This window comes from Dipodomys spectabilis, unplaced genomic scaffold (genome assembly GCF_019054845.1).
Source record: "Dipodomys spectabilis isolate Male_0828 unplaced genomic scaffold, ASM1905484v1 ptg000165l, whole genome shotgun sequence".
Classification (NCBI taxonomy): domain Eukaryota; kingdom Metazoa; phylum Chordata; class Mammalia; order Rodentia; family Heteromyidae; genus Dipodomys; species Dipodomys spectabilis.
Genome location: NW_024870842.1, coordinates 1,760,866 through 1,783,859, shown reverse-complemented (window position 1 = coordinate 1,783,859; position 22,994 = coordinate 1,760,866). Strand labels below are relative to the sequence as shown.

The following is a 22,994-nucleotide window of genomic DNA, read 5'->3' as shown; positions in this document are numbered from 1 at the left end:
TATGCTAGGTAGGGTCTCTCTTTTTTTTTTTTTTTTTTGGTCCGGTCGTGGGGCCTGAACTCTGGGCCTGGGCGCTGTCCCTCAGCTCTTCAGTTCAAGGCTAGCGCTCTACCACTTGAGCCACAGCGCCATTTCCGGCTTTTTTTCTTTTTGCTTATGCTGGGGAATCAAACGCAAGGCCTCATGCATGCAAGGCAAGCGCTCTACCACTGAGCCACCTTCCCAGCCCCTCTCTTATCGTTGAGACTCTCTTGGCAAGCAAATAAATTTGGTTAACAGTGATGTGACCTGGGAGAGGAACTAAGACAAAGGAAGCACCTATCAATTTTACATCTTCTCATTACTTTTACATTTTTTTCCTATGTATCATCCAACCAAATTTAATTGTTTTTAAACTGGGTTGTTGTTTTTTTTTTTTTTAACTATTTATTTATTGATTTATTTAGCCAGTCCTGGGACTGGAACTCAGGGCCTGAGCACTATCCCTAAGCTTCTTTTTGCTCAAGGTTAGCACTCTACCACTTGAGCTACTATACTACTTTCAGCTTTTTCTATTTATGTGGTGCTAAGGAATTGAACCCAGGGCTTTGTGCATGCTAGGCAAATACTATCCCACTAAGCCACTTCCCAGCCCTTTACTTTTTTTTTTTTTTTGTCGGTCGTGGGGCTTGAACTCTGGGCCTGAGCGCTGTCCCTCAGCTCTTCAGCTCAAGGCGAGTGCTCTACCACTTGAGCTACAGCGCCACTTCCGGTTTTCTGGTGGTTTATTGGAGATAGGAGTCTCATGGTCTTTCCTGCCGGGGCTGGCTTTGAACCGCGATCCTCACATCTCAGCCTCCTGAGTAGCTAGGATTACAGGCATGAGCCACCAGCGCCCGGCCCAGCCCTTTACTTATTTTTATTTTGTTATTATAAAGGTGACGTACAGAGAGGATACATTTATTCAAGTCAGGTAATGAGTAATTTTTGTGTGTGTGCACCAGTCCTGGGGCTTGAATTCAGGGCCTGGACACCGTCCCTTAGCATTATTGCTCAAGGCTGATGCTCTACCACTTCCTGCTTTTCAGTGGTTAACTGGAGATAAGAAACTCAAGACCTTTCCTGCCCAGGCTGGCTTCAAACCCAGATCTGCAGCTATCAGCCTCCAGAGTAGCTAGGATTATAGACATGAGCCATTGGCAACCTGCTTACATTCTTACAATTAAGAATTGAAAATTATGGGAACACACACATTTATTTGGTCGGACAGAGGGTTGAACTCAGGGCCTGGGTACTGTCTCTGAGCTCTTCTGCTCAAGACTAGTAGTACTCTACCATTCTGAGCCACCTATGGTTTTCTGGTGGTTAATTGGAGATAAGAATCTTACAGCCTTTCTGTCCAGGCTGGCTTTAAAGCATGATCCACAGATCTCAGTGTCCGGAGTAGCTAGGATTAAAGGCATGAGCCACCAGTGCCTGGCTATCCAAAAAAAATTTTTTTCCAGCACCGAGGCAAGTGCTCTTCCATTGCGCTAAATCCCTAACCCCACTCCAAATAACTTAATGAGGCCTTCATGATATGATTCAGCCTTAATTGCACTAACATAATTGTATGTATCAAATTTAATAAAAGAAAAATCCAACCCAAGGACTTAAAGGCACACTTCAGCTTGACTCAGTACACTGGCAACTTTGTTATTGTATGGGGAAAGACTGTGCAGATTAAAGGGCAAATACCACACAAGAACAAAGTCCAAGTTCCTGCCCCTTTAAAACTCTGTTCTGTCCAAGTAATCTTTCAAATGAAGGCTGAGATCTTTACCTGGCTGCGAAAACAGCAGGTCTGAAAGGTGCTGCGCAAGTGTGTAAAGGGCCGGAGCTCCACCCAGGTGATCCACATCCAAGAGGGACACTAGGCTTTGGAGGCACACAAGGGCTCTACACTGTATAGTGTTCATCCTGTCAAAGAAGAAAACAATGCTGTCTGTTCTCTACAACTTACCCACTGGAACTTCATACTAATTTTTGTTTTCTTTTCTGCCATGTAGCCCAGAACTCATGATCTTCCTGCCTCCACCAGGGACTACAGTGTGTGCCCCTATAGCTGGTGCAGAGTTAACTTTTCACTGAGGCTTCAGGTTGTGAGTGAAAATAGCTCTAAGTACAAGGGAGTGCAGGAGCTCAAAGGGCCTGATAGAGAACTGGTTCGGGAGCCATGAAGAAATCCAACTTAGAGGAATTTCAGTTGTTTTTTCTTTTGGCTTGAACTCTGGGCCTGGGTGCTGTCCCTGAGCTCTTCAGCTCAAGGTGAGTGTTCTACCGCTTGAGTCATGGCGCCACTTCTGGTTTTCTGGTGGCTAATTGGAGATAAGAGTCTCATGGACTTTCCTGCCCGGGCTCCCTTTGAACCATGATCCTCAGATCTCAGCCTCCTGAGTAGCTAGAATTACAGGCGTGAGCCACCGGCGCCCAGCTCAAGACATAGAATGAAAGATCCACACACATAAAGTTTAACAAATAATTTAAAGCAAACACCCATACACCTGCACCTGATCCTCACAGCCCACATCCCTTCAGCTTGCACTCCCTGACCTGTATGATAAACTCCTTGCTTATCTTTACAGGGCCACCAGCCAGGTATGCATCCCTAGTTTAGTGATGAGCTTTATAAAGGCTGAGTCACAGTGTGCACCTGCTCATTTTTATCCCTGTGGTGAGCATAGGTGCTCATTCACATCTTTTTAGAAGCTGTATGATGACATCAGACTTACTGACCCATTCAACCTGTGGTGTACATCAAGGCTCATTTAGGCTGGAGCCACTGTGGATCCTCATGCTCAAGAGCCAGCATTGCTCCAGGGCATCTACTCAGGAACAGAAACTTGGGTCTCAGCAGGAGACAGTACTTTCTACTTCATAGGACAAAATGACATGTTTCTGAAAACAGAAAAGTTCTTACTTTCTAATCAAAGGTTTCCAAGTAGGGCTCTGGGAGCATATGTCAACAGCGACACTGCTTGGAAAGGCAGTTTTCTCAAATACCTAGAGAAAGGACAATAATAAAAGTCAATTCAGATGAGATCTCTGCACGAATTCCAGCACCTTCCTTCCAAGTGAAATGGTTAGGAGTGATCAGACACAACCCTTTCATCTCTTCCCAGCACTGTTGGTTCTGTCTGGTGCACAGTGGTACCATCACCTGCAGCTGCAGGTTTGTGCCTACTTCCTGGGTACATGAGGGAACAGCTTGCTGAGCTTTCCCATGCTCCGCCAGCCTGGAGTGAACACCAGTTACCTTCTTTGGGATAAGGCAGCTAGTGAGAGCAGTGTGAATCTCGTGGGACAGGCAGAGTGGGGTCAGTAGCTGCCCGCCATCCTCAGTGAAGGAAGTCTCCATGAAGGCATCGCTTTCATCGCTGCTCGACAGCTCTTCCCACTCATCATCTGAGGGATCTGGGAAGAGTGGGAACCACACATAATGGAGTATTAAAGATCCCCCCTCCCCCTATGAAGGTGGCCCTGAGCCCAGGAGAAAAGAGCAGGAGCAAGCTGCCAGCAAACCTTCACTGCAGCACATGTTGACGATAACTTCCAAAGCGGTCTGCTGAGCTGCCAGCAAGGCTGTGGTCTCTCTCAGTTCCTTGTCAGTGGGCTAAAAAGCAGACAAACAAACAATTAAATATTTCCTTGCATGACTGCTTTTATAGTTAAAGCCTACTTGGAAGACTTCCACACTTGGAATGGAGCACATGGGGGTGGGGTAGGCAGAGGATAAGCCATAAAATGCTAGAAGCACAAACTAGCATCTCAGTTCCTCTTGGCACAGGAGAGCATGCCACCATTAACTGCATTTCCATCTGTCTACAGGGTTATTCTCTAAGTGTGGCATGGGTAGCTGGAGATAACAGATAGATAACTCAGGAATTCTGAACTGAAATCACCCTGAAACTTAATCTCATGTGTTAAGGAAGTAATTCAGGATGCTAAGATTAAAACAAAAGTTCACTTCAGACACCAAGCACTTGAGCATAACAAACCTGCATTTAGGTACTTAGCAGTTTTCTTGGAGGAATCACACTAACATACCCACTGCCAACAAGCTCTTCCAAGACCAACAATGCCTGCCTAAGGGGCAGACAGGATGGCTTCCTGGCTTTCTTTAAACATGAAAAGTATTTTTCCCCCTGCAGATTATCAACTTATTTTTATTTTTGAAAACCACAAACTTCCATCAGAATACTTTAAAAAAATATTCTTTTGCATGAATTTAACAAATCCGATAAAAGGACAGTTTATTTGCAATTTAACTATGAAGGTGATTGAAAACCCAGTTAAGATAAATTTAAAATCTAAAGGAAGAGATATAGGTAACAATAAAAAATTCAACACATAATGCATTATGCGCCCTACCACTATGTACATGTTCATCTAACACTACTAGTAATGACCATGAAGCACAGGCAGATGGAGATAGAGGGCTGTCCCTAGAAGCCAGTGAAAGGGATTAAATATCATCATTGTCCTCTTCATCGTCTGTTACCATCACTAGGAGAACAAAGCTGCTGCCTGTAGACCGAGACCCTTCTTCCTTCATGTTCACTACAGTCCCTCTTTCATCAGAATCATCAAACAACTTCTTATTGGAACCCTCCTCTTCATCAAGTAACTTCTCACTGAAATTGTTATCCTCAAACAAGGTCTCACTGTCACCTTCATCTTCCTTTAGATCTGCATCTTCTTCCTCTTTTTTTTCATCTCAGTCTTCAACTTTTCATTTGGATTTCTTTTTCTTCTTCCTCATCAGAATCTTCACCCTCTTTTTCATCTGCACCTTCTTCCTCCTTCTCATCATCAAAAACCTCACACATACCTCCTTCCTTTTCTTCTGAATCTTTGTCAGAGCCTTCCTCATCCAACACACTCTCAAAACCTTCATCACATTTGGGCTTGTCGGTGCCATTTTCTTCTAATTCTTTGTCAGAGCCATCCTCATCAGCATCTTTATCCAGGCCATTTTCTTCTATTCCTTTTTTGGAGCCTTCTTCAGACTGTTTTTCAGAGCGGTCTACATCTGATTCTTTCTCTGAGTCTTCCTCTTCCAACTCCTCGTCGGGGTTGTGTTCTTCGGATTCCTTGTTGGGGTCATTGTCTTCAGAATCTTGTGCAAGGCCATTCTCTACACAATCTTTTTTTACTATCTTCTTAGACTCTCTTTCGGAGCCATTTTCTCTTACCTCCTTTTTGGAATTATCTGCAAGCCCTTTTTTTAGGCACCCTACTTTATATTCTGTCTTGGGGCAGCTTTCTTTTGACTCTTCAGAAGGGCAACTTTCTTTCATCTCTTTCTTAGGCCCATCTTCTTTAGCATCCTTCCCTGAAGTAGCTTCTTCAAATTCTTCCCCGTTTTCTATCCTCTCAAATTTCTCAATAGGTTCTATAAATGCCATTCCAGTTGGAGCCTCTTGAGAATTCACATTAGACATGTCTGGGTGCTGCCTTACTTTTGGAGCCCAGACAGAATTTGGACCCTGAAGGCCTCTGTTTGCCTCTGAAGCATTGAGAAATGCTTCCCATCCTTTCAGCCTCTCTTCCCTTTCTTTTGAGGTCTCCTCTACCCGATAATCAGTAGTTCCATCCCATGTTTGGGCAGTGATTTGACGGCCACCAAACCACCTTCCATCAAGGATTTGAATACAATCATCAGCTTCCTTGGGATCCCTAAAGGACACAGAGGCTACACCATCTGGGTGCCTGTCAAAGAGAAAGAGTGTCTTAATTTGCCCAAACTTAGAACATTCGACTTGGAGATCTTCTCTGATCTCATTCAGCACCAGTGGATCATCCTCAAAATCCATAGGGTGGAACATATTTTTGATGATGACGACTCGCTCATGGCGCATCCGAGATGAACCAGCTCTCCTCTCAGGTCTCCAATCCAACTCCTTTTGTTGAAGAAACAGCTTCTTCTTATAATCTTTGCACTTCTTCTTCTTCTTTGAGGCATCATATTCCCCTTTCTGATGAAACTTTGCCACCTCAACATGCAACTTGTAGCCTCTAATTTCATCTTCATCCAAAAGCTTCAATGCAAGTTCCACAGATTCTCTCTTCAAGTAACAGCAAAGCCCGTCTCCTTTAAGATTTCCTTGGTCATCTTTGTAGAGTTTAACTTTAAATTCTTCTGTCTGAGGATCTTTCATAATTATGCCAAACTTGGACATAAGCTGTATAAATTCATGCACTGTAATGTCGGGAGGCAAACCAGACACATACACATTTGTATTCTTGTCTTCTTCAACATGAAACCATCCTGAGTCGGTCTTTCTTTTTTCTCCCTTCTTTTTGGAATCAGTGGATTCAGGGATTTTTCTTTGTGAAGGTTCTTCTACAGGCTTACTATTGGAGTCCTGGACATAAGCGAAGGAACTAGATGCACCATCATTACAGAAGCCATAATTAGCCTGATAGGCAGCAATGAAATCTTCAGTGATCTGGGGGAACCAAGCCTTCTTATCCTGGTCCCATTCATACGGACTGTCAGTCAGTTGTGGCCCCAAAGAATCCGTTTCTCCGTTGGGATCGTTATAGATGTCTCCGTACAATTCTTGCATTCGCAACTGCTCATCAAACTCATCATTTTTATCCAAGTTGTTGGCGCTCATGTTTCCTACCTAACCCAGGAGCAGGGATCAAAGAAGCAAAAAGGACAAAATGACGCCGAAGAGGAGCAGAGAAAGGGAGGTCAGCCATGCTAGCTCGACTCCTGCCCCCCTCCCCCCCCACTCCTCCCGCCCCCAACCCCCCATGGGATTACAACCACGCGGCCTCTGGCTCCGCCCCTTTTCCCCTTTTCCTTTTGGTGCTGGTTTTGGGGCTTGAACTCAGGGCATAGGTCTTGTCCCTGAGCTTTTCTTGCTCAAGGCTAGCTTTCTACTACTTGAGCCACGGCTCCACTTCCAGCTTTTTGGTGGTTAACTGGAGCCAAAGAGTCTCACACACTTTCTGCCTCTCAAATCTCATCCTCCTGAGTAGCTAGGATTATAGGCATGAGCCATCAGCACAAGGCTAAAAAACAAAATCTATTTCTTGAAGACTGAAAGAAGTGGGAAACACTTTTCTCTGAAAACATATAATACCAATTTATAACCTCATCCTGTCACACTACCTCAAATGGGTCATATAAATTTTTATGACCATAATTCTTAAAATTATTTATGAAAAGCGAAACATTCACACCAATATTTCAAAACAGTGGAATCAGCTTAAAAAGATGTACTCCATTTTCTTCTAAATTTCATTTGTAATTGCTTTTTGGTGTCCCATTACATTTTGTTAAACAGAACCACCAATTTGTGTTATTATATTCAACTCTCTGTACTGTGAGTATTGCAACCATGGATTCAACCAACTTTGTCCAGGCTGTCCTCATCTTTCTGGGCTCAAGTGATCGATCCTCCAGCCTCAGGCCTCCAAGAGCTGGGACCATAGGCACATGACACAATGCCCAGCTAACCAACTTAGGAGCAAAAATACCTGGAGAAAAAGGACTGCACCTGTCCTGAACATGCACAGACTCTTTCTTGCCATTACAGTGTAATAACCAGTTCTATAGCATTTGCACTGTTAGGAAAGTGGGGAATACAGGGCAGTGCAAGTGCTTACCTAAAGTCCTCAATGCCAGCACCACAAGCAAACAGAAAACTCTCCTTGTCTGACGAGTTACATAGTCCAGGGATGCTTAAGAGGATGCTTATAGGGAGAGGGACACTGGCTGGATGTGAACATTCCAACATTCTTATCTATAAGGTGACCATTAGGGAATCCGAGGAAGCAATCCCTCATGGACAGCCAACTGCAATGAGTCCTTATTTCCTCAGACTTACAGGGGCTAAAGTTAAAAATACACTGGTAGGTTCTATGCTTTATACACATTTTCCTTTCCAGAATGTTTAGGCTCATTAAAATCCTACCAATAAATTTTCTGTCCTGGAATTATTTTATTCATTCATTTATTTATTTTGGTTGGTCATGGAGCTTGAACTCTGGGCCTAGGCCCTGTCCCTGGATCTTCAGCTCAAGGTGAGTGCTCTACCACTTGAACCACAACACCACTTCCAGTTTTCTGGTGGTTAATTGTAGATAAGAGTCTCACAGACTTTCTCACCTGGGCTGGCTTTGAATCGCAATCCTCAGATCTCAGTTTCCTGAGTAGCTAGGATTATAGCTGTGAACCACCAGTGCCTGACTTATTTTATTTATCTTTTTGTGCTGGTCCTGGGATTTGAACTCAGGGCCTTGATGCTGCCCTGAACTTTTTTTTGCTCAAGGCTAGTGCTCTATTACTTGAGCCACGGCTGTACTTCGGCTTTTTTGGTAGTTTGGTGGAGATAAGAGTCTCACAGTCTTTCCTGCCTGAGCTGGCTCTGAATCTCAATTCTTAGATCTCAGCCTCCTGTGTAGCTAGGATTATAGGGGTGTGCCACCTGTGCCTGGGTGTCCTGGGCTATTTTTATTATCATATAGTAGGTGTACAGATGTATTTCACTGTGACATTTCCACACATGGATACAATGTATCCTGTATACAAAGTATCCTCACCTCACCTCTCTCTTACCTGCTTCCCTCTTTTTAAAACAATTCCAACAGGTTTCACTGTTCTATTTTCAAACAAACAAGAAAACTACTTCATCAGTCTAAGAATCTAATTGCAAGTTTGAACTATGCTCTTTAACAAGAGAGGGGGAAGTTGGAGGTGTAGCTCAGTGGTAGAGTTCATGCTGAGGCCCTGGATTTAAGTACCAGAACCGTACATCATATTACTAATTTAATAGATGTTGCCTAGCATGCTCTAAATTTGTTCTCCATTTATTCCTACTAACAATGTATAGAAAACCATTCCTACTTGCTTTATGCATGTGTCATTATTGACTAAACAAACCTCTATCAGAGTATCTGCAGCTTATGGAAAACTTGCTGCTAGGCTGTCACTACTTCAAATGTGTAAAGAGAGGCTTAGGTTCTGGAATTAGCCTCCACTTTATGTAACTGCTGCTCAGAACATTGCTTTGCTTCTTGCTATTCTAAATTGACACAAAGAATCAAAGTAGATGAGATGTAATGACAACTGAGATTTGCTTCAAAGTAAGCAAATCTGGGGAACACATGAAATTAAACAGAGTGACTGGGAGCTGGGAAGGGGCCCTCCACTGTTAAAAACAATCCAGGCTGCTCAGTGAAGACTTTAAACCCAATTTTGTGCTATGAGAAAACACTACACATTATTATAATCACAAAATAATTATTTTTTTCTGTGTGTACTTCTATCAATCAAACCCAGAGTCTTGAATATGGTAAGCATGTGTTCTATCATTAAGTACACCTTCAACCCCTCTATTTTAAAAGAATATGTAAGAAAACAAATCTCTACAGAACAGCTAGTTATGGATAATTTTTAAACAATGTACTTCTACCTTCACCTTGGTGGACACGAGTCTCTTCATTTACTCCCTCTAAGAGCCCTGGGGAGCAGGTTGGATGTAGGAGGGTCACAAAGAATAGCCTTCTCCCACTGCCTGCCAGTGTTTTAGAACCCCAGAGTTCATGCAGCCTTGCTGCTATTCCCACCTTTGCTCCTGACAATCGAGTGGTAAAACATGGTCCCTTGGCTTGTGCTGACACAGAGGCACAAGAGATAAGAATTAAACATGGAATTCAAATGCATGGTATTCCCAAAGAAGACACTAAGATTTTCATGTCAACAACCCAAGGACAGGAAAGCCTTTTCATTTTATAGTTACCCCACAAAGGCAATGCTTTGGTTATTCATATGTAGTAGTTCTATCTAGAAAAGTACACCAAGGCTTTGCTGTTTCAGATGAAATGATTCCTGAACTTAACTGCTTATCCTCCACGCTAAATCCCAGCCCCAGATAAGTCAAACCTTCATTGACCTTATACTCAGCAGTAGTTAAGTCAATGAAGGTTGACTCATCACTGTGCTAATCAGGAGAATTAGAATGTTGGAGACAATCTGAACAGAGTACAAGTTCTTTTAGTTTGAAGACAGTCTGGGAGGCCATGTGTAGCTGAAGTGAAAGGTGGAGATAGAAAAATAACTGGGTATTTCTAACATGTTCCAAAAAGACTGGTCTGGCTAATCCTTAAAAGTTCCTGTATATAAAAATTTAATTTTAAACAAGAGATTTTTTTCCCCTTTCCATGGGAGTTCACTTTTTATGAGAATCCATAGGAAAGCATCACTGATTTTCATGGAAATTCTCTTTCTACAGACAATTTTGCTAATGCTTTTCTATAAAACTAGAGACCTGTTGAAAGAAGACAGCTGTTATTATTCCATATCTGAGCATCAATTTGACTTACTGGAAGTAAATCAGAAATAAAAGTCTTTCTTCTAACTTTTCTCTTTCGAGGAGTTTCCTCCATTTCATCATCTTCAACCAGATCAGTGCCATTAATGCCATTAGCATGCTCCAGGACCTCCTCGCTCTCTGCAGCCAACTTTATCCGCTGAGTCTCAGCCTCCTTCATCTGAATAACCGTTTCCATGGCATCGACTTCTAAAACTTCAGATAAGATCTTCAGTATGGCATTTATGATCTCTGCCTGACTCTTGGATGGAATAATGTCCTTTAGATTCCAGACTGTGCCTAAGAAAAATGACAAAGGACTCCTCTGTAAAACCTTATATTAAGAACAGTTTAGCTGGGCTGGGAAGGTGGCTCAGTGGTAGAGCACTTGCTTTGCATGCATGAGGCCCTGGGTTCGATTCCTCAATACCACATAAACAGAAAAAAAAAATGGAAGTGGTGCTGTGGCTCAAGTGGTAGAGTGTTAGCTTTGAGCTGAAGAGCTGAGGGACAGCGCCAGGCCCAGAGTTCAGGCCCCACGACTGGACCCCCCCCCCCCCCCCCGCTCCCCCAAAAAAAGAACAGTTTAGCTGGGCACTGGTGGTTCACGCCTATAATCCTAGCTACTCAGGAGGCTAAGATCTAAGGATCACAGTTCAAAGCCAGCATGGGCAGGAAAGTCTGTGAGACTCTTATCTCCAATAAATCACCAGAAAACTGGAAGTGGCATTGTGGCTCAAGGGGAAGAGCACTCACCTCCTTGAGCTTAAGAGCTGAGGGACAGTGCCCAGGTCAAGAGTTCAAGCCCCACAACCAACAACAACAAAAAAAGAATAGTTGCCACAGAAACTTCAGCCTCAGAGGTAATTTCAAAATGTCTCAATCCCAGGGGCTGGGAAGGTGGCTCAGTGGTAGAGTGCTTGCCTTGCATGCCTGAGGCCCTGGGTTCGATTCCTCAACACCACATAAGCAAAAAGAAAAAAGCTGGAAGTGGCGCTGTGGCTCAAGTGGTAGAGCGCTAGCCTTGAGCTGAAGAGCTGAGGGACAGCGCCCAGGCCCAGAGTTCAGGCCCCATGATCGGATCCCCCCCCCCAAAATAAATGTCTCAATCACATTGCATTTGTTTAGGTTTAATGAAATGTCAAAAAGTCTGTGAGACTCTTTTTTTTTTGTGGCTGAACTCAGGGTCTGAGCATTGTCCCTGAGCTTTTTCACTCAAGGCTAGTACTCTACCACTTGAGCTATAGCACCACTTCTGGCTTTTTCTGTTTAAATGGTGTTGAGGAATTGAACCCAGGGCCTCATGCACGCAAGACAAGCACTCTACCACTGAGCCACCTTCCCAGGCCCCACTTCTGGCTTTTTTGAGTAGTTTATTGGAGGTAAGGGTTTCATGGATTTTCCTGCCTGGGCGGGCTTCCAACTGCCATCCTTAGATTTCAGCCTCCTGAGTAGCTACGATTACAGGCACCTGTACCCTGCTGTGTGTTAAGACGCTTATCTCTAATTAAACACCAAAAAGCTGGAAGTGGAGCTGCAGCTCAAGTGGTAGAGTACTAGCCTTGAACACAAAAGGACACCACTAAGGCCCTGAGTTCAAGTTCCTGGACTGGCACGCACACATGTGTGTGCACAAGCACTGCACAGATATGTGTTGTGCTATCTGTCCATAAATCTTAGCCTGTGGGGGTATGAGGGTTGAGAGTCAAGAGTTCAGGCCAGTGTAAGTCAGTATCATCTCTCTGCCTTGGTGCATAACATAGTTCTCAGATACTCAGCATATCAATAGACACAGAGAACACTGATCAAGTTTCTCTGAAAATGACAGAGTGAGCTGCCTTGCTTTCTTTCATCTAAACCTGAGCTGCTTCTCTTCTTCCAAGAGTGGAATGGCATGTACCGGACTCCCAGGTCTCCTGTGCACAAACAGATGGTGGCTTTAACTTATCAAGCTAAAATAGGAGCTACCCTTAAGTAGTTAGATTTTTTAAAGTGATGTCAAAATAAAGCCACTGCTCTAGCACATACCCAAAAGACTGACAGCATCACTCCATAACACTGCTGCATTACCCTCAAGAGCCAAAGGTGACAGTAAATAACTGTGAATTATTCTACTTGTCTAAGATATGTACAGTTGACTTCAGAAGCAGATAATAGAATGTAGGCTATCAGGAACTAGGGGGAAAAAAACATCATTTACTGGGTCCAGTTTCAGTTTTGCAAGATGAAAAAGAGATCCAAAGTTTTATTGTACAACATGTACTTTTTTTTTTTTTTTTGGGGGGGGGGGGTCCGATCATGGGGCCTGAACTCTGGGCCTGGGCACTGTCCCTTAGCTCTTCAGCTCAAGGCTAGCGCTCTACCACTTGAGCCACAGTGCCACTTCCAGCTTTTTTCTTTTTGCTTAGGTGGTGCTGAGGAATTGAACCCAGGGCCTCATGCGTGCAAGGCAAGCGCTCTACCACTGAGCCACCTTCCCAGCCCCAACATGTACTTATTTTATACCACCCCCAAAGTGCACACTTCAAAATGATCCTAATGGCAGTGTTATAAACATTTTACCACAATTAAAGAACAACAAAAATTCTCAAGATAACACCTGCAAAGTCAAAAAACAAGAGGAAACTATACAAAAACTGTATGAAATCCCTACTAAGATCCAACGGACTGTCAGTTCATGTCCTGTTTGTGCTCAAATACTGGAGCAACACAATCTGGGTATGAGGAACACCTGGCAAAGGAAGTAGCCATGTCTTGGATGCCCAGACTCAACTTTGGAACTCACTAGCTCGTAAATAAAAGGAGATTCTAATCACAGCATTTCTTTATTAAGCAACTATAGTTTGTCAGACTGAAAACAAATCTACTCTAGAAGGCCTCCTGATTATGGGCAATAACAGGAATGAGATCTACAGTCAAATGCTAAGAAGCTCCGAACAGACATAAGTGCAGAGAGCCCTGATGTGGCGAGACAAGGAACTGAAGCTAGTGAAATGGCACAGGTTTGCATTTGACAAGATTTTACCTGCCACCAGGGTCTTTAACAGAATGTACTCCATGGAACTGACAGGACAAAGCATGGCACATTCCAGCCCATGCAATGTTGTAGCATTGAGAGATTTCAGTAGCTCTGGGTTATCTTCTGTCACTGTCTGCAAACAGTATGCTGAAAGACAACAGCCAAATATTGAGGAACGAATGAACTCTGTCTAGCATAATTTATACCAATGCAAATTATCAAAACATGTATATCCTGTTTATAACTTTTTTTAGACCCTGTAGCTTTTGCAGGACGTGTATGCTGTTCTTCAAGGAAGGAACATACAAATGAAGCTATTGATGCTGCCAAGACCTTTTAATTTTCTTTTCCAAGTTTCTAATTCTTTACAGAACTAAAATGAAATTTTAAAGGTCCATATTTATAACAGCATGTCTTCAATTTACATACTTATCATGGGCAGCTAGGGGCCACAGTCAAAGGACTGCTGTAGTGAGAATAAGCCCTAGGTTTGGGGCATTTTTGGCTTGGTTATGTCAGGGTCTTAAATGTTAGGTTTTTTTGGGGGGAGGCAATATTTAAGAAAATCATGTTACATAAAAATATGAGCAAACTGAGATGGGTAAGATACCATAAAACATGTGTTTCATTTAGCTCTTAGCATCTTCCTTGATTAAAGCAAGACAACAGATTCCAATTTATATACTAGGAATAATCAATGGAAAATAAGAAACAACTGCACTGCACAAAAGTTCTGAGAGGAGAGACCTCTGATGCACACATCACCACATGTTCAAGCCAAACTTGTCACTTTGAGGTCTTTTTTTTTTTTGTCAGTTATGGGGCTTGAACTCTGGGCCTGGGTTTTGTCCCTCAGCTCTTCAGCTCAAGGCTAGCGCTCTACCACTTGAGCCACAGCACCACTTCCAGTTTTCTGAGTGGTTTATTGGAGATAAGAGTCTCACGGACTTTTCCTGCCCAGGCTGGCTTTGAACCAAGATCCTCAGATCTCAGCCTTCTGAGTAGCAAGGATTACAGGCGTAAGCCACTGGCGCCTGGCTAACCTTTGAGGTCTTTATTCCATACAAATTCCTCTCTTTTTTAGGTCTAAAAATTTCAGGATGGATTGTCTCCTTCCAAACACACAGTACTGCTTGACCTAATGTGATCGCCATATACAATGTACAAACAACCACATATATACACATAAACTTACATTCATAAGTATTGTTTTTCATTAAGAGATTTTGATTCTATTCAACTTAGTAAGAAGGCAAAATAAACTGTGATTGAGTCCATAAACACAAGCTCAAAAGAAGCTGTAATAATATGCAGGGTAGAATCTTTTAAGATTACTTTACTATATGTAGGTCTTGCTTAATTTTAGAAACAAAATAATGATTTGTTTTTAAAGAAAAGTCTTGAGCCAGCACTGATGGCTCATGCCTGTAATCCTAGCTACTCAGGAGGCTGAGAGATGAGGATGGCAGTTTGAAGCCAGCCAGGGCAGGAAAGTCTAAGATTCTTATCTCCAATTGACTACCAGAAAACTGGAAGTAGCACTAGTCTTGAGTAAAAAAGCTCAGGGAGCCAGGTGTCAGCGGCTCATGCCCGTAATCCTAGCTACTGAGGAGGCTAAAATCTGAAGATTGTAGTTTGAAGCCAGACCAGGTAGAAAAGTCCCCGTGAGGCTCTATAATCTTCAATTAATTATTCAACACACACACACACACACACACACACACACACACACACACACACACACACACACACACACACACAGAAGTGGTGCTGTGGCTTAAATGGCAGAGCACTAGCCCTGAGCACAAAGAGGCTGGGAGTGTAGCTTAGTGGCAAAGTGCTTGCCTAGCATGCATGAAACCCTAGGTTCAATTCTTTAGTACCATATAAACAGAAAAAGCCACAAGTGGTGCTGTGGCTCAAGTGGTAAAGTGGTAGTCTTGAGCAAAAGAAGCTTAGAGATAGTGTCCAGGCCCTGAGTTCAACCCCCAGGACTTGCTAAATAAATAAATGAAATGAAAAAAGTCACAAACTAGCTAAATGCTCAAAGAAAAAACTATTATATAATACAAAACTTTTTTCAGGCCCATTTTGAAAAAAGTTCATTACAGTTTAAAAAATAAAAGTTCATTGAAGTTCAAAAAACTAAATCAGCCAGGCACAAATGGTTCAGGTCTGTAATCCTAGCTACTCAGGAAACTGAAATCTGAGGAATGAGGGTAGAACTCAGCCTGAGCTAAAAAGTCTATGAGGCTTACCTTACTCTTACTTCAAATTAAGCACTAAGTGAAGCTGTGGCTCAAGTGACAGAGCACTAGCCTTGAGCAAAAAAAGCTCATGACAGGGCTTAGGACCCAAGTTCAAGCACTAGGACTGGTGTGCATACACACCAGTGTGTTTGTGCATACACACACACAATATATATATAAATCTATAAGATTAAAAGCACAAAAATAAAAGCTTTTCTTCTAAAAGCTATAAATTAATTTCCATGTAATTCTGTGATAGTAATAAAACTGCTCTGAGAATATTACCTGTGAATTTCCTGAAAACAGGTAAACTGTTTTGAAACCCCCATTTATTCCTAACACGGACCCCACCAAGATTCCATTGGAGAAATTCATTTTTTATTTTTAATTAGCATTTACTCCATTACTTTGTTGTTATTTGTCCTTCTCTGTCTGGATAGTGATGAAGTGTCCATGAGGGCACGGAGAGACACTGGTGGGAACATGCCTCCTCCTGGCTCGGAGGATACCGTGCTGCCTGCCTGCATTGTGATGGTAGAAGAAAGGCTTTTCATCAGCCATTTCTCTGCTCATGCTCGGAACTCTGTGGAGCTGCCCATCCTCTGCTTTCTGACTCCTCTCCCCATTGAGCTTAGGCACCCACAGAAAGCAGGTAAGGGAGGCAAGGCAGATGAAGCTTTTAAACTCTGCTTTGCAGAAGGGACACAGGTCTAAGTTCAATTACTTCTTTTCCTTTCAAAACAAAACCAAAAGGCCAGGTGCTGGTAGCTCACATGGGTAACTTTGGAGGTAGAAATTAGGAGGACTGTGGTTCTAAGCCAGAAAAGCCTGTGAGACTCCATCTGAAGAAGCTGGACATGGTGATGTGCAGAAAGATTGAGGATCCGGCACGTGAAAGACCCTATCTCGAAAATAACCAATGCAAAGTGGCTGGAGGGACTGCTCAGTGGTACAATGTCTGTACAGCAAATATAAAGCCTGGGGTTCAAATCCTAGTACTGCTAAAAAAAAATTCATAGTCTCTCTGGGAGTTTGCAATAGGACTGTGCTGCAAGACCCTGAAGTTCAGGTCCCGTTTAACCTTGGCTGTAAATGAAGATGAGAACTCCAAGAATTAATAAAGGCTTCTAGAGTAGAAACTACACATGCTTACATAATTAGCCTTCTTTCCTTTCTGAGCAAAACGAAGGAAAATTATGATGAAAGTATTAACCACTGATTGAAGATTCAGAACACATAGAAATCTTACACTATGCATTTATATACAGTCAGACAGAAAAAATTACTCTTACAGAATTAATATACTATGAAAATAAACTTAAATAAGGTTACACATATTTAATAAATCATCACCTTTTCTTCACTTACCTACTGAAATAGCCAGGTCAACATTGGTGGGAAACCTACTTAAATACTTTAACACAATCTCCAAACACCCTTCTTTGTTGAATATAGACACTGCTTTACTACTGCATTCACTAAATTGAAGGGGGGAAAAAAAAGTTTTACTATTCACATTTTAACATTAAATCAACCACGGAAATCCATGAAAAAATTAATTTGACTTTATAAAATGCCCAAACTGGAGCCCTTCCCACCCCTACCTCTGGGGTCCTTATAGATTAAAAAATAAAATGCCTGGGACTGGGGTGGCTCAGTGGTAGAGAGCTTGCCTTGTATGCATGAGGCCCTGGGTTCGATTCCTCAGCACCACAAAAGCAGAAAAAGCTGGAAGTGGTGCTGTGGCTCAAGTGGTAGAGCGCTAGCCTTGAGCTGAAGAGCTGAGGGACAGCACCCAGGCCCAGAATTTAAGCCCCACGATCGACAAAAACAATAAAAAATAAAAATAAAATTCCCACCCTTACTGTACTTGAGAACTGGCTGCATTTTTACCTCCATTAGGTGGCGCTCTCAACCCCATCTCTGTATCTCCAGAACTGGAGAAGGCTAGAACTGGATGAACCATTGCAACAATGATATTCACAAGATACTATGTTGGAAATGAACTTTACAACTTTGGGGGGGGGTGGGGTGGGAGGGAAGGGATAGTAGTAGAAAAACAAATGAGGGGGTAACAATGCTTGACAAGAAATGTACAAGAAATCACCTGACTGATGTAATTGTAACTCCTCTATACAGCATCTTTATAAGACAATAAAATATATATATTAAAAAAAAAATCGGGCTGAGAAGTTGGCTCAGTGATAGAGTGCTTGCCTTGCATGCATAAGGCTCTGGGTTTGATTCCTCAGCACCACATAAGCAGAAAAAAGCCAGGAGTAGCACTATGGCTCAAGTGGTAGACTTGCTGAAGAGCTGAGGGACCGCGTCCAACCCAGAGTTCAGGCCCCACAATCAACCAAAAAAAGAAAAAAAGAAATCATTTAATCTAATACTCCATTTTACAGATGTGAAAATCCATGTCCCAAAAGGTAAAGTGACCTGTCTGAAGGTCACAAATATTGTTAGAAGTGGAGCCAAGTCCAGTTCCCAGGTTCTCTGGACCCAGCCTATTCTTTCCACTATACCCCAGTAATTAGAAGTTTAAGTTTAGACAGAAGGTTCCATACCATTTAAAAAGCAAATTGCAATTTATTCACTCCTTCTAGACTGCAATTATTTCATCAAGCAGAAGCTGCAATCTGCAGCCAATACATTACTCTAATAATTGTTTTTAAAATCAGTACTTTTCAATAGAAGATTCTGAAAACTATCGACTACTAATGTGCATATACACTAAGCACAAGGTGAAAAGAACTAATTGTAATTCTACCCATATTTACAGAGAAAGATACTTCTATATGCATAGCACAGACACATGTGGCACATTAACAGACCTAATATTATTAAATATGTTATGCATGGAAAAATGCTGTGTTTGCTACTTGTCAAGTTACTGTAGCACTAAAGTATTGTCAAGAAGATAATGGGAAATAGAACCTATGAAACAAAACTATTAAAGTAATGATGGCTATTAACTACAGAGAGAGAGAGCTCACAGACACTTAGGACAGAGAAATCACTTTGCAAATTCATTCAGGCTCCTTTAAAATAATTTTCTTTTGGTAGTCCAGGGGGTTGAACTCAAGGCCTCCTGCTTGCTAAACAGGAACTCTACCACTTGAGCCAAACCTCCAGCCCTTTTTTGGATAGTTATTTTTAAGGTAGGGTATCACTTTATGCCCAAGCCAGCCTAGCCTATGCTTTTCCTACTTGTATTTCCCTGCATCACTAGGGATGACAGGCCTGTGCCACTATGAGCAGCCAGGGGTTAAGACAGAATCTCTCAAACTTTTTTGCCTAGGTTGGCCTTGAACTGCAATCTTCCTGTGCTGTTGCTTTTAAGATAGGGTCTCTCTTGCTGCCCATGTGCATGACAGGACTTCGATCTGCTCACTTTAGGGTTAGGATAGCTAGGATAACAAGTACACACCACTGCACTCAGCCATCTGTTGGGATGGGGACTCATGGAACTTTTCTGCCTGGGTTGACCTTGAACTGTGACCCATCCAACCTTACCCTCTCAAGTAGGTAGGGTTAATATTTATCAAAGGAACCCAGGAAGTGTGTGTGTGTGTGTGTGTGTGTGTGTGTGTGTGTGTGTGTGTGTGTGTGTGTGTGTGTGTGTGTGTGTGTGTGTGTGTGTGTGTGTGTGTGTGTGTGTGTGTGTGTGTGTGTGTGTGTGTGTGTGTGTGTGTGAACTCAGGAGCTAGGATCTGTCCCTAAGCTTTTGTGGCCAAGGCTAGCATTCTACCACTTGAGCCCCAGCTCCATTTCCAGATTTTTGGTGGTTAATTGGAGAGAAATGTCTCAAGGACTTTCCTGCCTGGGATGGCTCTGAATTATGATCTTCTGATCTAAGTCACCTGAGCAGCTACAGGCATGAGCCACTAGCACCTGGCATTAAAGACATTTTAAAAAGAATTTTCAATTCAAAACAGTTATAGGGGATAGATATGAGAATGTGATTAGTATGCATGAGTCCCCAGCATCAGAAAAAAAAAGTATCACCAGAAAATAAAAGCAAAAAAAAAAAACGAAAAGAGAAGAAAAAAGGACTTTCCCTGGTGCACAGAAAAACAGCATTCATGGGCTGGGAAGATGGCTCAGTGGTAGAGTGCTTGCCTTGCATGCATGAGGCCCTGGGTTCGATTCCTCAGCACCACATAAGCAGAAAAAGCTGGAAGTAGTGCTGTGGCTCAACTGGTAGAGCACTACTCTTGAGCTGAAGAGCTGAGGGACAGCACCCAGGCCCAGAGTGCAGGCCCCATGACCCACTAAATAAATAAATAAACAAACAACAATCATCAGTTTGCTCTAATAGCTAGGCTGCAATAACACTTGGGAGACTATGGCAGGAGGATTTTGATTTTGAGGTCAACATGAGCTACAAAGCTAGACTTTGTCTCAACAAATCAAAACATAACAAAAGAGAAATGTTTTGGGTTGGGAATGTGGCTTAATGGTACAGTGCTTGCCTAGCATGCATGAAGCCCTGGATTCGATTCCACAGTACCATATACACAGAAAAAGCCAGAAGTGGTACTGTGGCTCAAGTGGTGGAGTGCTAGCCTTGAGCTAAAGAAGCTCAAGGACAGTGCCCAGGCCCAGAATTCAAGCCCCAGGACTGGCAAAAAAAAAGAAAGAAAAAAGAAAGAAAGTTTTGTCCAATCGGATCTTGCAATGCTTGTTGTTGAATGTATTCACTAGTTTAAACGGAAGTCCAGCTTTTCAGAAGCCAATTTAATCTAGTATTTTAAAAAACACCTTGGCTTTTGAGGTCAGTGTTATAATCACTGCTGGCTGAATAAGGAACTATGACAATGGCCTGCCATCATTAGGGACATAAAACAGAAGTCCAGGTGTTCTTAGCCATTTCCATGCCCAGCAGCTGGTCTAGCCCGTTCTGCGCCCCCCTCCCCCCCTCCTGGATCAAGGACTGCAATCATGGAATGGAAGAAAGTGGCCTTCTTCATATCAGATCACTGGAGCGCATTCTAACCCCTCATATAAGCATTGCCAGGACAGAGGAATACAACACAGTCATGGTTGGTGGTCCTATTCTCAGTCCACCCAAAAGCAGGTCCATATTGGGCCCACTAGCTCAATAAGTGCTGCTGGGCTACACAGGACCTGATGGACAAAGGGGGAAAGCAAGCACTGAAGGTCATGATTCCTCTTATTTTCTGTCAGCAGCAGTAACGAGAGGGAAGAGATGTAAAATGAAAAGGATGCTGTGAAGCTAGAAGGGCTGAAAGGAGGATGGGTCTCAGGCCACTTGACACTACCTCCTACCCATTATTATGTCATAGGTTTAGGCCTAGCCAGGGGAACAGAAGCTCCTTCACAGCTTAGCAGGATGCAGCAGGGGGCTGCATTCTGAGAACAGCTTACCATATATTCCACAGCACGTTCACAGCCTCATTGGCTATGTTCTCAACAGAGTTTCTGTTCTGATCTTTGTTCTCCTGTGGAGACATCTCATTTGAATCTAGTCCAGCACCACACTGCAACCAAATACCATGATTAGCACCATGATTCAAAAGAATAATTAAACATAAAAAGCTAATGATATAGTAAAGTATCACAGAAACTAAACATCCGAAATTACTGTGGTTAGCCAGCCTATCAAATTCTCCTAAGCTCAATTTCCACAGCTAGGCATCCTTTTGCAAGCACAGACAAGAGAAGCCCCCAAGTCCTTGCACAAATTCAATATACAACCCATTTTACATTTTAAATGAAAGTACAACACAAAGCATTTACCTTATGTAATTTAAAATGAAAGGCAAAGAAATGTCAGTTAACATCTACACAGCACACCCTAAAGCAATATTCTAAATACTTTACATATATTAAGTCATTTAATTCCACATTACACTTAAGAAGTGGATCAACTATTACCCTGAATCTCCAGATACAAATAGGAATCTGAGGCACTGGGAGGCAAAGTAGGACAAAACTGATCTTAGTTAAGGATCACTGCTCTAAAGGAAATAGGACTGATCCCTCATATAGAACTGGATATGCTGTATACAGCCTTAAGTGGAACGTACCCTTCAATGTAGAATACTGGGCCAGGCTGAAGGGCTGGCCTAAAACTCACTATGTAATCCAGTCTGACTTCATCTCTCAATCTTCCTGCCTCTGCCTCCCAAATACAGTGATTACAAGTATACACCACTCCATTCAGCAAAAACACAACATAAACTAGCAGCCCATGCCTTTAATCCTAGCTATTCAGGAGGCTGCAATCTGAGGATCATGGTTCAAAGTTAGCCTGGGCAATCAAGTCTGTGAGATACTCCAATAAATTACTAAGAAAACAAATTTAAAAAGCCAGATGTGGAGCTGTGGCTCGAATAGCAAGAGTGACAGCCTTGAGCAAAAGAAGCTCAGGGATAGAACCCAGGTCTTGATTTCAAGTCCCAGGACTGGCAAACACCCCCGCCCGCCCCCAATAAACATAATCTTTTTCTTTTTCTTTCTTTTTTTTGGGGGGGGGGGTCCGGTCGTGGGGCCTGAACTCTGGGCCTGGGCTCTGTCCCTCAGCTCTTCAGCTCAAGGCTAGCGCTCTACCACCTGAGCCACAGCGCCACTTCCGGCTTTTTTTTTTTCTGCTTATGTGGTGCTGAGGAATCAAACCCAGGGCCTCATGCATGCAAGGCAAGCGCTCTACCACTGAGCCACCTTCCCAGCCCCAATAAACATAATCTTCACAATAAGATTGGAATGCCATGCTCTGGCTTTGTCATCTATTAAATGGGAATAACAGATTTGGTCTGAGTGCTTGGCTAGCATGCATGAGGCCCTGGGCTCAATTACCAGAAGTAACAGAGAGAAAAACAACAACAACAAAAGGATTGCAATGAGGACTAACTTAACTATGCACAATATAAAAACTGTATCTGGTACATAAGTAAGCCATCAACAAATACGAATTATATTTATTGCAGGAAGTTGAAAGTCTAAATGAGTGAGGGCAGAGAGTTGCAGATAGGTCTTTTCTAAATTTCACATAGATAAAGGTTGTGGAGACAAAATAACAAGGGGCGTCAATGGGAAGAATATCAAGGCTTCCGAGATGAGTGAGGTTCCCAGATGAATCCAAGGAAGACAAAATAGCTAACACCAAAGTCAGGAAGCAAAGAAAGGAAGAAAGGAAGAGAAGAGAGGGATGAAAGGGAAGGGAGGAAATGGCAGACAAGCTGTTAAGTTTGTCTCTTACAAGCTACGTGCGGAAGCCGCCATCGAGACACATAAGAAACTACGTACCTCTTTTAGCAGAGCCACCAGGGGAGTCATGATGTCTTTAGTCACCATGTCATCACAAACTTCAAAACCTCCACAAGCGCTGAGATTTCTACACAAGGCATTTAA

The 22,994-nt window shown here is 42.7% G+C and overlaps 2 protein-coding genes across 3 annotated transcripts in view; both read right to left on the bottom strand.

Moving 5' to 3' along the window:
* Heatr3 (HEAT repeat containing 3) overlaps positions 1-22,994 on the bottom strand; it is a 38,125-nt gene that overhangs the window by 11,665 nt on the left and 3,466 nt on the right. For both annotated transcript variants that reach the window (XM_042693443.1, XM_042693444.1), the window contains exons 3-11: positions 22,890-22,977; positions 21,009-21,121; positions 16,983-17,092; positions 13,372-13,512; positions 10,360-10,646; positions 3,541-3,631; positions 3,275-3,432; positions 2,939-3,021; positions 1,802-1,938 (exon numbers count right to left, since the gene is read on the bottom strand). In XM_042693443.1, the coding sequence (XP_042549377.1) occupies positions 1,802-1,938; positions 2,939-3,021; positions 3,275-3,432; positions 3,541-3,631; positions 10,360-10,646; positions 13,372-13,512; positions 16,983-17,092; positions 21,009-21,121; positions 22,890-22,977 (1,208 nt within the window). The remainder of the gene's footprint in view (positions 1-1,801; positions 1,939-2,938; positions 3,022-3,274; positions 3,433-3,540; positions 3,632-10,359; positions 10,647-13,371; positions 13,513-16,982; positions 17,093-21,008; positions 21,122-22,889; positions 22,978-22,994) is intronic.
* Positions 4,360-6,665, bottom strand: LOC122119376 (HIV Tat-specific factor 1 homolog). The gene is given in 2 exon segments (XM_042693442.1): positions 4,360-4,748; positions 4,750-6,665. Coding segments are annotated over 2 exon segments (2,157 nt in total). The 5' UTR covers positions 6,642-6,665; the 3' UTR covers positions 4,360-4,483.